Here is an 18,655-nt window from a genome sequence, read left to right on the forward strand (position 1 = left end):
CCTATTGTATAATTTCTAATTTGTTTAATTTTAAAGGTATATACGATGTGTATGAGAAATAGGAGCGCTTAATTGTTATAGTTACCACCACCATAGCAATAACGCTCACTCTTACGCTCGCGTAAATAAAACATTGTGACGTTTATTCTATATCTATGGTAGCGAAGAATAAACAGACGCCATTTCTGTTTGATATTTCGCACAGAAAACACCTTAAAAAACGCTCTTAAATTCTTTGGCATGGAAAGTATCGATAACATGACTAGCCTAATATCAAGAAACACGATTTGAAATAACAAGAAATTCCAGAACATCTTACAGGCACACAAATACTTGAAAAGGTAGTATAATAGAGTAAAATGTCATTGTTATTGTTAGTTACAAACAATTTTCACACCAAGCCCAGTATACCTACTCCTCGTCTGCTGATAATGATTTCCAACATCTGATCCACACTCTATACGCGCACGTCACCTAACTAACCGTAGCAACACACACATTAAATGCATCAACATTGTTTCTAAAATTCAAGAATAGCATATAGGACCTATGCCTATGGCCTACGCCTATTTTTACATGTTTTTGGTTTTAAAACGAAACAGGCAAAACATTCCAAAGTTTTGCACCAGATTATCGAATACTTTGCTGAAATATAGTGGTCTTGCGTTTTGGAATATAAGAGGGTGACCTAGTGTTGTAGTATAGAAATTGACATTAAGTTTAAATATGTCGTAAAAAAGAAGATTTTGAAACTATACGTCATATATGACTCTTTTTTAAAGCAATGTTAATTTAATAAGGTAAGGTTTAAGGTATTTCCCCAGACTACATACACTATGAAAAATAAGGAAAACAAGATATAAGGTACGGAGGATGTTTACAGAAACTAAATGTTTAGTCCTGTTGATTACTCCTATACTTATATATTTTAGTCACCAATTCATTGATAGGCCTACATGTTGCAAGTTAAAACTGCTTATCAAAGAAAACACCGACAATTTTTTTTTCTACTCTATGGATGTCATCATTGTTAAGCAATATGTTTAATTATTTACATCATCAGCCTTTTTCTTGTTATTGAATTAATATTACATTTAAAGAAAGAAGCTTTAAGACATTTAAAGCCTTAAAGCATTCACAAATATAAATGCAGTTGGTAGTTAACAGTATGATATAATTCAGAGGTCATATTACTGTAAAATATATTTGTATCATCGGCATAAAGGAAAAAATATTATTTATATATAAATAATGTCATTACATAATATAAAATAAATAATAATGGTCCGAGCAGTGAGTCTTGTTACTCCACATATTTCTGAGATCCGACTTCAAAGATTCATATTTTGTACACTGGGATCGATTTTCAAGAAAATGTATCACTTCCGTGGGAAAAAAAACCCGAGAAAATAATGTTTTTACTTAGGCCTATAAAATAAAAAAATAAATGGTATAATTTAACCAAAAAAACAAATTGGCTGGCAGCCAATTTTTCGTTAAATTACAGGTTTTTTTTCGATCCAATTTTTTTCGATCCTATTATGTGACATTCACTTTTCAGGGGGACAATACATCTTTAGTCCAGTAAAGATAAGTCAAAAATAGGGTGAACCTAGAACAAATTGCAACAGAATTTTTTTTTGTTTTGTCTGGTAAATATGGTTCAAATGAACATCATATCCAAAGTTTACCAAAATCGGACATCGGGAAGTGGGTTAATTAGCATAAATTCAAAATGGCCGCAATTTGCTATTTTAAAGCCTCATATCTCCTTAACGGTTGGATTTAGACCACCTAAGAGCATTACGAGTAGATATAAATGTGATATTAAACATTCTAATTAGCATATTTAAACTACCATATGACATACCTATGACGTCATATGGTAGTTGTGACGTCATATATTATGTTATAACTGTTTAAATGACATTATACTATGCGAACAATTTAGCATCTGCAAGAAAACATGTTTCTTAACATTCTCCTTGTTGAAATGAACATTATTTCCAAAGTTTACCCAAATCGGACATCAGGAAGTGGGTTAATTAGCATACATTCAAAATGGCCGCTATTTACTATACCATTTTGAAGCTCCATATCTCCTTAACAGTTGGTTTTAGACCACTTAAGTGCATTGCGAGTAGATATAAATGTGATATTAAACTTTCCAATTAGCGTATTTAAACTACCATATAACGTACCTATGATGTCATAAGACATTTGACGTCATATTATGTGACAATAATGCTCAAATGGCATTATTCTAAGGGAAAAATATAGAAACCGTAGGAAAAGATGTTTTTAATCTCATGAACATAGTAGAACATTTAACACATCCATGTTAAGATCATGGGTATCAGAAGTTATTCGGCCACCCTTCACAACATGCAATACAACATTCCAGTTAATTTTCTGCAACTGCAACTTTTAATAACAGCATATATATCTTATATATATTTAAAGAAAAGAGATTCTTAATTCTGTAATGAGTCTTGGATTTAATAATTCAACCCAATCCTAAATATGGAGTTGGATCAAAGTAAGTTTCCCATCCAAAGTACATACATAGAATATGTAATGTTGGCGCCGTCAAAATACTTCCACCATACATGTAGGCACAGCAAGTCTACTTGGCTTTTCTGATGTCTTTTTTCAGTTCTTGCTTCGAATATAATGCATCCCTCTGTTTCTTTGCAAGTGCAGAGCGTCTTAAGGAGCAAATGTGCAACATCTTTGCGTTTTCTTTTAAAGTACCAATTATTCCATTTTTTGCTTCTTCTGTCTTAAAACTCAATCGCTTTTTTAATAATGGCAAAGTAATATATTTAATAGATCCCCATCTGCATTCAAAGTTTCTATTCCATTTTTCTGTCAAGGAGGAAAATTACTGTATTACCTTAAAAACCCCTTTTGGATTCCGTTGATGTGTATCTTTAACTGATTAACGTTTCTTCATCCTTGTTGACACATTATTTAATGTCCTTGTTATATGCTCATTGAATCTTTGAAACAACATTTCATTTCAAAAGACATTTATTTTCCTCCATAGCAATACAGTACAAAATAATAAACAAAAATGGTAAGGAATATAAAAAATGAAATAGATGTTTGTTGGATAAACAACAGAAAAGTGAATTTAAGAAAATTGGCTATGGAGGAAGGCATAATCCCGAGAAGATGAGGAAAGATTCAAAAGATAAACAGTATATGTCATAAAAAGTTGTCTCATAAATGATCGACACCAAACAGATGCAATTTCTGGCAATGAAATAGCAACTTTGAAAGAGCAGAATGGAGATGCCGACTATACCGAAAACTACAGTATGACATTTATCATTATGTATCATCTCAATTCCCAGTTGGGGAATCAAGATGAGTTTGTGGGATCGGAATGATGGGTTTGAATAGCCTGACCCACAGACAATCACCTCATTACAATATTTTTTTATTTTCCTTTACCAATTTAAAGAGGTGAAGTTCTAAAAGATGTAGTTTTAGGGAACACAAAACAAGATGTGCGCGTGAGTACAAATCAGTTTCGGAAATACAGTTGATCACCTTTCATACGGTTCTGTAGAACAACTATTTTCATAAGATTTTGTAAATGGAAACTTAATGATAAATTTCAACGGTTTTTACATATATCTACTCGTAATGCACATAGGATGTCTAAACCCAACCGTTAAGGAGATACAGGGCTTCAAAATGGTATAGTAAATAGCAACCATTTTGAATTTATGCTAATTGACCCCCTTCTTGAAGTCTGATTTTGGTAAACTTTGGATATCATTTAGTTCAGTTCATTTCAACAGGAAATTGTTAGAAAATTGTTTTCCTGCAGTTTCTACATTTTTTAGCATAGGATAATGTCATTTAAGCAGTTATAACATAATATATGACGTCACCTTATGACGTCATATTTACGTCATATGGTAATTAATGTGCTAATTGGGAAGTTTAATGTCACATTTATATCTACTCGCAATGCACTTAGGTGGTCTAAAACCAACCGTTAAGGAGATATGGGGCTTCAAAATGATATAGTAAATAGCGGCCATTTTGAATTTATGCTAATTAACACACTTCCTGATGTCCGATTTTGGTAAACTTTGGAAATTATGTTCATTTCAACAAGGAGAATGTTAAGAAACTTGTTTTTCTGCAGTTTCTAAATTGTTCGCATAGTATAATGTCATTTAAGCATTTATAACATAATATATGACGTCACAACTAACATATGACGTCATAGGTACGTCATATGGGAATTTAAATATGCTAATTAGAATTTTAATATCACATTTATATCTACTCGTAATGCACTTAGGTGGTCTAAATCCAACCGTTAAGGAGATATGGGGCTTTAAAATAGCAAATAGCGGCCATTTTGAATTTATGCTAATTAACCCACTTCCCGATGTCCGATTTTGGTAAACTTTGGATATGATGTTTATGTTCACCATATCAACCATATAAAACAAAAAAAAATTCTGTTGCAATTTGTTCTAGGTTCAACCATATTTTTACTGGACTACTTTAAACCATTGCTATTTCAACACAGAATGCATAATAACTTATAATAAAATGTTTGGTTTAACGTATCAAAGTCTTTTGATAGATTAAAAAAATTACCTATTGCGTGTGATTTTTTCTAAATTGACTTATAATTCTATCAGTAATCTACCAAATCTACCAGAGCCATTAAAAAAATGTGTACGAAAACCATATTTATGATGAAGAATATTGTACTTATCTAAAAGAAACAGCATTTGTTTTAATTTTTGTTTGTTCTGATAATAAACGATATATTTTTTAATAAAATACATAGGTCTACAGTATTTATTGAGTTATGAACACTAATTGGCTTGTTATCAGAAATGGCGGCCATTTTGGAAGCAATCTTAGATTTGAGGATGACTGCAGTAAATTTGCAACAGTACACCTCTACATTATTTTCCCTAAGGGTTTAGGCTAAAAAAAAAAGTTGTTGTACTAATTTTGTAGAGAGGTGTGGAGATACCTTCACGAAGCCTCTTTTAGGCACTTGGACTTCCGCTTATTACTAATGTCGCCTTTATCTCCAGAGTTTTAGTTGACTAGGAAAATACCCTTAACTAATGATACGTTAAAAATATGACAAAGCGGTTTGTTAATTATGGCTGCTACTGCCTTAACGACATGACATAACCCATCAAAACCAGCAGCTTTATTGTTTTTATAATTATTAATTAGGCCTATATCTCATGTTTCTTCTTCGTTCGTTGGATAGAAGTACATTGAATGATTGCTGGTTCTTTTAAATTCACTATAATACTATTCACTATAATCAGTGTTTACAGAAGGAGTGAGGGCCCGGACCAACTTTTTAAAAAAGTCATTAAATGCATTTGTAATATCTTGCGGTTGGTCCAAAGACCGACCATCATAATTACAATTTGTATTTTGTTTAGGGGCCTACAGTTGACTTTTCTGTTTAATAAATTATGTAATATTACATCCCACGTTTTCTTTATGTTCGATTTAGTATTGGAGATTTTTCATTATAATAAGCAAATTTAAATATTTTTACAAGAGTATTCAATTTGTTTCTCAAGGTTTTATACTTTGATTCATTTGGGCCTGTTGGTGTTTTAAGAATTTTTTATAAAATTTATCAGATTCAGATTTATTTGGTCCTTGCGGAAAATCATGACAGGCACAATCGCTCACATAACATTACAATAACGTACAAAATAATTATATAAGTAAAATAAATATAAACAAGTAGAGTTTTAATAAAGATACACTATACAAAATAAACTACAAGGTGATTTAACAGTATTTGTCATTGATAGCACGGATGGAAAAAGGAACGAATGAATTTAGATATTTTTTAGTTCTACATCAAAAAATCATATTAACAGAAAATCTTTGATTAAAATACCAACAAACAAGAACACGGAAAATGTCAATATGCAAATTACGGGATATAAGTTTACAAAATAATCTATGACAAACACAATCAAAAGCCTTTGAGGCATCTAAAAAACAAGCAAACACAGGACTGCCGTTACGATTATAATAATCAACAGTCTGTTTCAAAATTAAAATACACATTTTTACACACCTAATCACACAGTGATTAGGTTTAAAAGCACATTTGCGATCATTAGTAACTTAACTAAAGAATCATTGCATAAATCAACTAAAATGCACTCAAAAACCTTAGAGGAAACACAGGCTAAAGCAATCGGACGATAATTATTTTTTGACTTGATATCAACAGTCTTATTTTTAATCTCTCTCTCATCTCATCTCATAGCCTATTTCACCCACTGCTGTGTGAAGGCCTCCTCCAGCTGTTTCCATTTAGTTCTGTTCCTTGCCGATCTTTCCCATGTTGCCGTTTCCATGTACGTTGTTAAGTCGTCACGCCATCTTCTTTTTTGCCGTCCTCTTCTTCTTCTCCCTGTCCTCGGCTGCCATTCATTCAATCTCTTCGTCCATCTGTTGTCGTCTCTTCTGGCTCTGTGTCCTGCCCATCTCCATTTCAGTTCTTTGATCTTTACCATGATGTCTTTGACTGTTGTTCTTTTCCGTATCTCACTATGCTTTACTCTGTCTCGTATTGATATATTTACCATTTTTCTTTCCATCGCTCTTTGTGTTGTTATCAATTATTGTTCCATCTCTTTCGTTGTTGCCCATGTCTCTGCCCCATAAACTATAGTTGTTAGAACACATTGATTGTACACCCTGCTTAGTGACATGGGAATGTCTTGGTCGGTCAGGATATGCTTGTGCATCCCGAAGCTTCTCCAACCTGCTTTTACACGTGTTAATATCTCCTCCTCTGTGGTGTTGACCATTTTCAAGGTCTGCCCCAGATATTTGTATTTGTCCACTTTCTCAATCTGGTGATTGTCTATTGTTATTGTCTCTTGAGTCGAGAAGTTGGTCATAAATTTAGTCTTTCCTTTGTGCATTTGTAGGCCAACCTTTTTACTTTCTTTTTTTCAGGCGATTGAGCTGTTCTTCCATGTCCTTAATAGTTGTAGCTGTTAAAGCTACATCATCAGCAAATCTGACGTCTGTTAGCATCTCTCCGTTTACGTTGATACCCTTTTCTTCAAGTTCTGCCTTTTTGAAGATATCTTCAACTGCTGCTGTGAAGATCTTTGGAGATATCGTGTCACCCTGCCTCACACCTCTCTTTATTTTGATGACTTTAGAGATGTCTTTATCGATGTGTATTTTGGCGGTTGCATTTGTGTAGATATCTTCCAAGATGGTATCCTTCTTGTATTCCAATTTTCTTCAGGGCATCAAACATATCTGTGTGTTCTATCGAGTCAAATGCCTTCTGGTAATCTATGAATCCAAGACAGACGTTCAGTTGATATTCATTTGATTTTTAATAATAGAAACTAAAATAACTTTAGTCATGGATGGTAGAACGTAACCATGACGAATCATAGCATTAAAACATAAAGAAAAAAGAATAAAAACTCTAGAACTTGCAAAAATAAAATGTTTAGCAGAAATAGAGTCAAACCCTGCAGCCTTTCCATGTTTAAGGTTATTAAGAACATGCTTTTTAACTTCATCATCTGTAATATGGGGGAAACTCTGAGCAGTACTCTTATTAGCATTAATAAAATCATCAACATAGTTCTTATCTGATTGATTGTTAACACAGTTCAATAACTTTTTATAACTTTCCCTACGAAATGTAGCTCGCAATACAAATTTGGATGATTATAACAACTTTTAAAAAACAATTAAAGACTTCTTATGTTAATGTTATGACAGTATGTGAAGCGCCGCTGATTAAGAACTTATAGAAAATGTGCGCTAAAAATTGTTATAAGTAGCTTACTCTAGTAAAATATATGTATTTTATGTGTGATGTTTCACTGTGATCTCTTGAGTTTACTGTTGGTTCGGAAGAATAAAATAAGCAAATAATTTCGATATGACCCAAGTTTTTTTTATATAGCTCACTATGTCGGTCGGTCGGTTAGTCGGTCGGTAAATCAAATATGCGCACGCGACTGCTGCCATGTATATGGTCTACAGTTATGACGTTTATTTTTGGTCATTCAATACGATATCTCACTAAATTCAGATCTCAGCAGTGTTTAAAATAATACTATTCTACGTACGTTTGATGCTTTCTCTGATCACAATCGTGTGAGAAGATACCTTGTTAGAATGATCATTTGTGGCAGGCTATAGGCGCTGCGCTTGACCTTCGACAAGATCGCCTAAAATTTATAATTTCAAACTACGATACTTAGTATTGTATATTCATAAATAGCCGCTCCATAATCTCTTTGCTTTTCTTCTTTATATCTAAATTAACTCAAAACTGTTATACTAACAATATATTAAGTTAGTTTAGTTAATTTAGTAGTATATAAACACTACTGACAAAATTTCGTAAAACATCCACGTATACTCTTTATAACAACAATTTTACAGCTCACTATGTCGGTCGGTTGGTTGGTCGGTCGGTCGGTAAACACTAACTTGTATAGGCCTATGGCCTTGTCTTGATATCAGTTTCATAGCTAAGTAAATTTTTCATGAAAACGAAACATTGATGTTCGATTCGCCGACCGGAACCGTGCCGGAACAGGTGTGAAAGACCCTTAAGGCCAGGAATCGATGTGGTTATGTTTTCACGGTGCGCAATAAAAAATTACGCGGTCTACGCACGATTTAACGAAATCACGTTTGTAATCATATCTTCACAAGCATGAATGACAATTAAATAAAATTTGGTACTCATAATTTTCAGGGCATAAATCATCATATGGCAATACAATTACGTGCGTAGCGCATGTAACGCATGCGTACGCGTGCTTAAAATTTAGAAAATTTATTTTCGATGAAATAAGAGTATGTTTCAGGCAATTTTAAGCGTTTAAAAAATTGCCATGAGTGCGCAGATTTTTGAACGCGCAGTGCGCGTTAAATATTCATATGCACACTTTTTGCCCTTTCTTTAATAATATCATCATATTTGATTCACTTTTCAACTCGAATTTACGTTATACGAGCACGTCAAAAGTGACAGGCTATGCACGTGTAAGTTAACAAAATGGTGAAAATAAGTTAAATTTTTAAATTAATATAGTCAGGCAGAATGCTCGGGAACACCTATTTTGCATTTAATTTTCTTAAAGTGTATCATATGTATGATATGTATGATTTATTATGAAATTAAGAGAACAAAAGTTGATTAAGTCATCATGAATTGCATATTAAATAAAAAAAAAATAATTTCGACAATCAAACAAATTATGACATTTCCATAGGCCGAAATAACAAACTTAACATTCAATCAATTCAATTCAACTTTATTTCAGACAAACTGTCCATATGAAACATATAAATACAATAAAAAATAATACAAAGCATTATGTGACAACCGTCATGGAGAGAGGACTAATACTTATTTGTTGACATATAGTGCCTCTTAAAATATGTGGATTATGTTTTGAGGTTTATTGGATGTAGACTGTAGACATTATTATATTATTGATTACTATAGTTTACAAAACAACACATTATTATGGCTATACTGATACTAGTTAACACACGTAAAAGTATACATGAGATTATATATACAAAAGTTCTGTCCATTTTCTATGCAACTTTGAATCTTTTAGAATACGAGAAAAAACACATGTAATTAAAGTATTACAGCTTTTTTCAATTTTTGTTTTGAAACAAAAAATTGATTTCCGAATGTACTCATAGAAGGAGGGAACATGGTTATCAACAAACATAGCACTAGCACTACAGCTCCTTGAGCGTCTTAAAATCTTTCTAAGTGCGTTATTATAACAAACCTGTAATGACTTTATAGTTTTTACATTAAAATCGCACCATAAGGCCGCACAATACATACTAATACAGTATGACTTAAACAAAGTAATCTTAACATCTGTTGAGCATTTACTAAATTTCCTACAAAGAGAGTTACCTCTAATACATAATGATCGATATTGCCTTTTAATATCCAGTTCGTCCCTAGTATCATTGCTGATAACACAACCAAGGTAGGTAGTGGATTGAACGTAATTTAGTTCTTTACCACATAGAACAGTAACATAATTGCCATTCAGTTTTCTTTTCCTAGGGCAAAAACACATGCAAATTGATTTTTTTGAATTATATAATACATCAAAGTCATTAGCAAAATCCTCACATATGTTAACCATCTTTTGGAGGGCATCTAAAGAGGGCGCAAGTAACACCATGTCATCTGCATAACTTAAGTTGTTGAACTTTGTATTATTGAGCTCACAACCAAAATTACAATCACTAAGCATACTGTTTAAATTGTCAATGTAAACATTATATAACAGAGGAGACATAACACCACCCTGTCTAACGCCATTGGTAACTTTAAAACCTGAAGACATAGAGTTACCCCATCTAACAAAAAATCGTTGATTCTCATACCAAGATTTTAGAAGTCTAATAGCAATAATGTTTGTTTCTCTCATAATTAATTGCCTGTACAGTGACCAGTGATTGACTCGGTCGAACGCTTTACTCGCGTCGAGAAAACAAGTAAATACGGGGCTCCCATTCCTATTATAGTAATCCACTATCTGCTTAAAAACAAAGATACAAGTATCTGTTGAGTGTTGACTTTTAAAAGCAAACTGGTGATCCCCTGACTTAAGGGTATCTCCACAATAATTGATTAACAATGTTTCAAATATCTTAGATACAACAGAAGCAAGAGCTATAGGCCTATAATTATCCATACTCGTAATGTCACCAGATTTACTCTTAATTATAGGCACCAGTACAACTCGTACCATTTCATCAGTGACATGGCCGTGAATACACATAGCATTAAAACATAAACTAAGTAAAGTAAAGTAATAACATGTTTTGAAGCATACTTCAAATGCTCTGCACTAAGCCCGTCAAACCCAGGGGATTTACCACTATTGAGCTTATTTATACTATCCAATATATTACTATCAGTACAAATTTTATCATCAAAAGCAGATACATTAATTTCATTAAGATGTCTTTCAACATAAATTCTATGAGTATCATTGTTAACACAATTGAAAAGCTTCTCATAATGATCAGCCCATGTTTTACATATATTATTATCCCCTCTAACATCATTAATAATGTTAGATGAACCAGAAGATGAGTTGTTCATACGCTTTACGTTATTCCAAAAACTGTTAAAATCGTTATTAATATAAGAGTTCGCAATCTTATCAGCTCGAAGTTGCTCTTCATTCTGTCTGCAGTTCCGAAGAGCCAGTTTAAAACGAGATCTAGCAACTTTCATGGTATCAAATAAAGGACCATGTCTAGGTTTCCCATTAAATTTCCACAACAAGAAAGCTTCCCTAGCTATATCATGAGCTTCCGAAACATAGTCGTTCCAACCGGGAACAACGTTAAAAGATTTACATTCATGCGAAACAAATGAATGATTAGCAGCTTGATTAAGACAAGAAATTATATTATTATACAAAGTATCAATATCATCAAAATGTTTAGTGTCACCACAATTCACATCATTGCATGAACATACTGAAGGAGGAATAACAACATCATTAAGCAACAATTCAGTACGCTCCTGATAGTTGTAAATTTCCTGATGAGTAACCTTCTGCCAATTTATATTGCTTGTATAATTCTTTTGGTTATCTTTTTCATGTTCAATTTCAAAAGAAAAATCATAAACAAAGCAAAGTGGAAAATGATCCGAACCGATCATGTCATAACGTATGGAAAGCTCTTTTATCCGAGCATTAGCTCCGTTGGTAGACAGGACATGGTCAAGCCAACTCGTTGTAGCAAAAGCATCACTGATATAAGTAAAGTTATCAGAGTGCTGTCCTAATAAATTTAAATCAGTTAAAATTAAGTCGCACTCGGATGTAAAATTTAACAATTCAGCACCGAATCTTTTTTTGTGATCAGCATTAAAATCACCACATACAATAACTTTATCACCATGGAAATCACTAATTATAGATTGAATTGTACCCAGGTAGTCAACAAATTCAGCGAAGTGCTCATCGCACTCATAAGGAAGATATACATTGATAAAGAGTGTAATATCATTACCACTTCCTAGTTCCAAACCAATAATCCTATTGTCGTTGTAATTAACTGTTTTGATGTAGTCGTGCAAACATTTTCTATAAAATATGGCAATGCCTCCATAGGGGCGTCCTTCAAGTAAGCCATCGGAACTCTTAACAGACGATATCCCAAAACAATCAAACTCTTCATGTAATGATTTTAATATAGGTAACTCGTCATCAAGCAGCCAATGCTCCTGAATGGCAATAATATCATTACTCATGCAAAGATCATAAATTTCTTTTTTGCGAGATTTAAATGACCTACAGTTAAAAGAAACACATTTCAGTTTACTACAATTAATTTTAGATTCACTATCCATCATGATGTATTGTTTGCCTTATCGGTTCATAATACCGTCTGATTATAGCAGATTGAGGCCAGAGCTCCGCTTCATTAATACAGTTCTTATGTGCAAAACCGCATTCAACCATAAACGAAGTATAGTCAGAACGCTTACTAGGCAACACTTCCACAGTAACGTCAATTTTCTTTACTCTTTTTAGATACGATTTTATTTCTTCCGCTTTAGTATCAGGACTCAGATTTCCTACATACATCTTGTAAGGTGGGGGATCCCTACCTTTTAAAGCAATATCAACACCGGTTCCACGCTTGAAATTACCCCGTTTGCGTTTTCGTCTTGGGTACTGAAAGCCGTCATCACAATCCATCCAATCACGAGCGTCATTAACTTTCTTCCTTAAAATGTTCATATATTAAATTTAATAGTATATAGTTTGACAGTGCATCATTTTTTTATATTTTTAATGATTTCATCATAGTAAAAAGTTATAATTCATTGCGGTATGTAATAATCTATCTGCACCAAAGTGGTTACATTGCATAGTAAATACACGGAGGAATCTTTCTACAACTTTAGTCAGTTGTGTATGGCTCGGTGGTACCGAGATCGAGTCTCACTTTGGGAAACGAAACGAAATAAGAAGCTTAGAGACATAACAGCTTCCTCAATATGTGTGCTGTTTTCAGGATGGCCGACATCTGAGCTCTTAAATTGTCATGCCATTTATTTTTGCACTCTACAGCTCACTATGTCGGTCGGTTGGTGGTCGGTAAACACTAACTTGAGCACGCGACTGCAGCCATCTATATGGCCTTGTTCAATCTTCTATCAACTAAAAGTCGTGGTTAGTCATGATACGTCTCTTTCTTTAGTCGCTGATGTACAGATAGGCTGCTACATCACTACTTCTATGAATGGATGGCTAGTTTGTGACAAGAACGTTATTTTGGTCATACTCAGTACGGTTTTGATTTTACGATCATTCGGGAAACCAACTCAAGCGCATAACCTTTAATAGTTACCATAGCAATAACGCGCATTGACGCTCGCGTAAATAATACATTGTGACGGACGCCATTTCTGTTTGCTATTTTATCACAGAAAGTCCGTTTTTAAAACCGCTCTTACATTCTTTGGAAAATATCGATAAATGTATAATGTTAAACATGATAAGATATAAAAGAAGAACAGAACATTATTTAAAAAAGGCACAGCTACTGTACTTCAGAAGGTAGTTAAGAATATCTTTTATCTAATTTTTATCTAAATTATACATTTTATTTTACAATTTTTATAAGCTCCACTCTGATTATGATTATCCAACATCCAATTCACAACACGCACCACTAACGCTGTTTAATACATACAGTGTATACATTTATGTATTCGTTAACATTATTCTGTATTCACAACCACACACATGTGCTTATCTGATTCGTCAGTTCTTTATCTTTTGTTTACTGTTGTGATATTCTGCAGCTGTTGCTATCTGATGCGTGAAAACACAATAATCTCCTCCCATTATCATAATTATTTTATTGATTTGGTTGGAAATTCCGGTTTTCGCCATTTCTTCTTTCGCTTTCATAATGTTTGGTCGCAGATGACAATTTCTTAATATACGTAAGTAACACAATTTCCTTTTAAACTGTTAGTGTTCCTCTTATTTTATTTTTTTATATAGAAGTTAGATTGTTACCTAGTTGTTGAAATTTACGAATTGTATTTGTATGAGGAGCTTGATGATCCCGCCTCAGATTTGCAGATCAGATCAAAGTTATGTTTAAATTTTGAAATCATTTTGAATTAAATAACACAAAATTAACACTCATTCTTATGCTTAATGCAACACATCATAAATACAACCACAAAGTAAGTAGTATAAGTGGCAGGAAACACAAAACAAAATCCCCATGGATAATAGCCAGTGTTACCCTAATGGATGAATGAAGAACTATATCATTATTAGATCGATAATTATTAGTACATTTTGAAATTATGAGTATTCTTATAATGTATGGTTTTTAATGTACAATAAATATTAACGAATCAATGGGAAGAAAAACATGGTAGTTCATGTCGCCTGCGCCTATTCACAACAATAATGTGAATCTAAATTAAGGCCACACAATTTGCATATTGTTGTGTCACTGGGCCAAGCAGTTATCTCTTTTGATACAGTTTTAATCATTGTTTTCCAGGTGCATGTGTTAAAGTCAAGTTATATGATACAATTCATGTGATGGCAGAAAATATGAGTGTCAAACAAATGATGGATGAGGTTGCCAATGAGTTAATAGTATGTAAAACAAATGCAAGAATGGCTAAAATATCTCATTTAGCGATTATGGAAGAGGCACTTAACACAGATAAAACATTCTTTAAACACACATTTTGTACTGGCAGTTATTCTGAAGGAATGCCTGACTACATACGCAGTGATGTGGACGAAATGTACGTGTTATCCTTTGGTAATGTGGTTTGGCAGGCTTCGAATGAAAATAAAACATGCACAGCACCATTTGTTGCTGAAATATATCCAGATGAACCAGCATATTTGAAACTTAAATTAGCTGATGGGATATTCAAAGAAGAAAGGTTCTTTGATGAACATAGCTATTTTAAGAGCAGTAGTTTTATGGAATGGGCTTTGGTGGCTAATCAGTTTTTTACTGAATCTAAATGTGAAATAAATGGTCCATCTGTAACACAGACACATACGTTTGAGATGTCTGCAACAGAAATGCGTGATAAAGTATTGTGCTTTTCATGTGACTCATGGCCATCTTGTACTGACGATTATTTTACTAGACAGAAGCAGAGTAACTGGCCATCGCAAGCTATATTAAGCGAGATACGGCGTCTAGATTGCCATGTAGTTTCCGTTGGACGTCACAACAGTGACACAAAAGACATTGAATGGCGGTTGTCCTTTTCTGTTGCTGAGAGGAAGCTTATTCACGAAATGCCAGCACCATTTTTTGGCTGCATGTTTGCTCTGAAAGCGATCAAGAAAAAGTACATACTGTTTGAGTCGCAACAACGAAAACCGTTCTGTTCGTATTTTATCAAAACCGCATGCCTATGGATGTGTGAAACAATTCCATCCAAAACTGACAATATCATGGATTTAACAAGAAAAGTGATAGATTGGCTCATTGATTGCTATAAGGAAAACAACTTACCACATTATTTTATTCGACATCAAAACTTGATTGGCCACTTATCAGATGTATGTCGCAATAAAGTGATACAACAATTGGCAACAATTAAACACGAGCTTTGGGTGAGGGTGATGTCAAGTATTGCAGGTGGTGAAGTAAGTTTAAGACCCGTTATCAAACGTCAGATATGTGATAAATTAAAAATTGCAGATGTAATCAATGATGACTATTCAAGGTTAGAGACTGATCTTTTAAAACACCCAAAAGCCAGTCTAGTAACCCGAAGTCTTAAAAATGCTCTTCATGATTTAAGGCATACACAAAAGCCAAAGACCTTAGAATGGCTACTTCTCCAGTGGATGTCGAGAGATATTGAGCCAATCTCTAAAAAGGTCCTAGTCTGGATGAAGCATGATGTTCCCATTTCAGAGATAATCGGAAATATTGAATCCATCGTATTACCAATTATTAGAGATATTAAATCTATTGTAATGAAGGGTTATGATAATGCGTTTACAACAGCATTGTATCAATTTTTAGGAGACTTAATCCTGTCTGTAATGGTGTGCTCACAAAACAAGTGTAAAGAGTATCAAAAGAAGGCATTGTGTTACTACAAAAAAGGAGAAAAAATAATCCATCCTAATGGAAACGATGACAACTACTCAGGTATGCGTGGTCTGTTAGTAAAATTCCATTACTTAATGGGTAATGATAGTGAATTAAAGGGAGCTATTACAGATTTTGAAACTGCATCACAGAACAACACGTTCATTTCTTCTGTAGAAATATATGCAGATAATGAAAACAGAGATTTGAGTTATAGATCATGGGAGATTGATGGCATATTTCAGTATGCTATTAAAGACCACAATTGCGTTAGGTTTTCTTTAAAAACTATTGTGTTTTATATAAAGGCAAAAATGGCACTCAAAAGTGGCCATATAGACCGTGCTTATCAAATTGTAGATCAAATGAATCATGAAAACCTTAAAAAAACAGATAAATATTCATTCATACTGATAAATACACTTGAAAGGTCTATTGCAGATTATGCAAATGATATGTAATGGTTCTATAAGCAGATATTGAGTGAGGACAGGATCCATGGGCGTGGTCATACTGTTACAGACTGATACAGAAAAGTTGGAGGCAATTTGTTCCCTTTCGGATGGTAATTCTCCCTCCTACTACTACATTAACGTATAGGCTAAACATAACAAGCAATTACATCACTGTGTATAATTCTGTATTAAAATCTATGGTCAGGAAGATAGAAACACATGTTCGAAATATTGAATCTTAATGGTTTGGCTCATTTTTTCGGAGTTTGTTTTATCATCAAACTTATTTTCTCTAATCCAGAATTGGTTGATCTTGTGTAGGCCTATAGAAGAGACACCAATAAATATAATACCAAATAATTGAAACGTCGGGTCAAAAAATAAGGGTTTGATTTGTAAATATAAATAATTTAATATTTGGAGCATGCTGATTACAAGGAATATTGACATTTTGATGTTCCCTTATGTTCATATGAAACTTAATTCATGCACTATTAATTGACCGATAAATGAAAATTGATGATAGCGATGACGATGATAATGATGGTTATGACAGACTGCGTTATGATTATATTGGCAATGCAAGCACAAACTTCCTGGTAACATTTGTTATTATTATTTTGGTATGGAAATAGAAGTTTTAAACTAAACCATGGAATTGCTGGACACAATTAGGAGCAACTCAGTCAGCCGTCATGGAATATTGGATGTCAAATCATTTGCTTATATTAGGTATCCCAATGAAGCGGATTTTCGTTAAGGCGATTTTAACACGTTCGTGAAATTTCAAAAAGTGACATGTCTTTGAAGTTAAAAATAAACTATTTCTTATGTAGCCATGTGAATAAAATTTATATGTCTAGAAAGATCTTGTTTAAGAGTTTATTTATATATATTTTTAATCTATGTTTATTAAATATTTTAATAGAAAACGCGAGTTAAAAAGAGGTACAAAAGCCGGCGAGCCGAAATCCGCGCGCTAAAAATAACTTCGGAAAACACCTACCCATTTTCAAAACACGATCGCTCGGCGACCATAATAGGTGGTGGAGTAATTTTTGTTGCATGTTATCAGGCTTTAAATACTCTTTATTTTGATATGTAAATCGGTTATTATTATTATGTACATCCGCCTCAAATGTCAATTTTTCCGATAAAAATTAAATGTTTGAGTCTTTCTCATTATCAAAATCTGGGGAATTTAGTATTGAATTGAAGCTAATTTATATTTCTGTTTGATAAACTACATTGTTTTATTTGTCTTTGCGTGGTCGTCGTGCGAAGAGACCAACAAGACCAACCACTTAAAAAAATAATCCCTATCGAAAATAAAAGTATTTACCATTTTCCTTGCAGGGGGGTTTCAGTTCTCAGCTTATTACTAAATTACCGACGCCCAGGCAATTTGCATGGTATGCATGTATTAGCGCGTTAAATTATGATTGGATACCCCCGCAGTGGACTGTTCCATTTTCTTTGTCTTTACTGCACACACGAGGCATGGCGAAGAATGTCGCTTCTCGTGGAATATTTGCTTCGAAACGTCAATTTTACCTATTTATTAAAGTATTTAATAAGTGGAGTATTTATCAAGCTACTATATAAAGCAAGTACGTTAGGAATAAATGTACCGAAGGAATTTAAGAAGCTTTAAATTTGCTATGCAGCGGCCGTAACCCATTCTATGTAGGCGGCCGAAAGGCGCTTTTGACAGGGTTGCCGTTATATGTATACGCTGTATCATGGCCTAAACTTGATTCCGTATTTCAATATAAAGTGCACCTTACGTTTAGAATATTTGAAAAGGAAATAAAATTAAACATACTAATATATACTATTGAAGTAATTACTTAGTTAAATTTGAAATTCGTCTGCTTTCCTCCCGATATTTCTTCGGCAGAATTTATATTAGTGGTGTTAGGCTTTAGGCCTATAAACTTAACTTGTAGGCGCGGCCGAGTTTACGCCCGGAATGGAATCGAACGCATAATAAGCAAGGGCTT

At 33.5% G+C, this 18,655-nt stretch overlaps 1 protein-coding gene across 2 annotated transcripts; it reads left to right on the forward strand.

The window, feature by feature from the left end:
* The first annotated feature begins 13,941 nt into the window (after positions 1 to 13,941).
* On the forward strand, positions 13,942 to 17,808 carry LOC144842217 (uncharacterized). 2 transcript variants are annotated; one of them, XM_078698626.1, is made up of 3 exons: positions 13,942 to 14,047; positions 14,626 to 15,743; positions 16,129 to 16,201. In XM_078698626.1, exons 2-3 carry the CDS (start codon positions 14,667 to 14,669, stop codon positions 16,135 to 16,137), a joined length of 1,086 nt encoding a protein of 361 aa, XP_078554752.1. In that variant the 5' UTR covers positions 13,942 to 14,047; positions 14,626 to 14,666; the 3' UTR covers positions 16,138 to 16,201. The 2 variants fall into 2 exon arrangements, with proteins under 2 accessions (XP_078554752.1, XP_078554751.1); XM_078698625.1 differs by having other exon boundaries at positions 14,626 to 17,808.
* Positions 17,809 to 18,655: the final 847 nt, after the last annotated feature.

This window comes from Antedon bifida, chromosome 5 (genome assembly GCF_963402885.1).
Source record: "Antedon bifida chromosome 5, ecAntBifi1.1, whole genome shotgun sequence".
NCBI classification, from domain to species: Eukaryota; Metazoa; Echinodermata; class Crinoidea; order Comatulida; family Antedonidae; genus Antedon; species Antedon bifida.

What these genes read in the sequence shown, in the direction of transcription:
- LOC144842217 (XM_078698625.1), top strand. Translation starts at nt 14,667, where the DNA reads ATGGCAGAAAATATGAGTGTCAAACAAATGATGGATGAGGTTGCCAAT.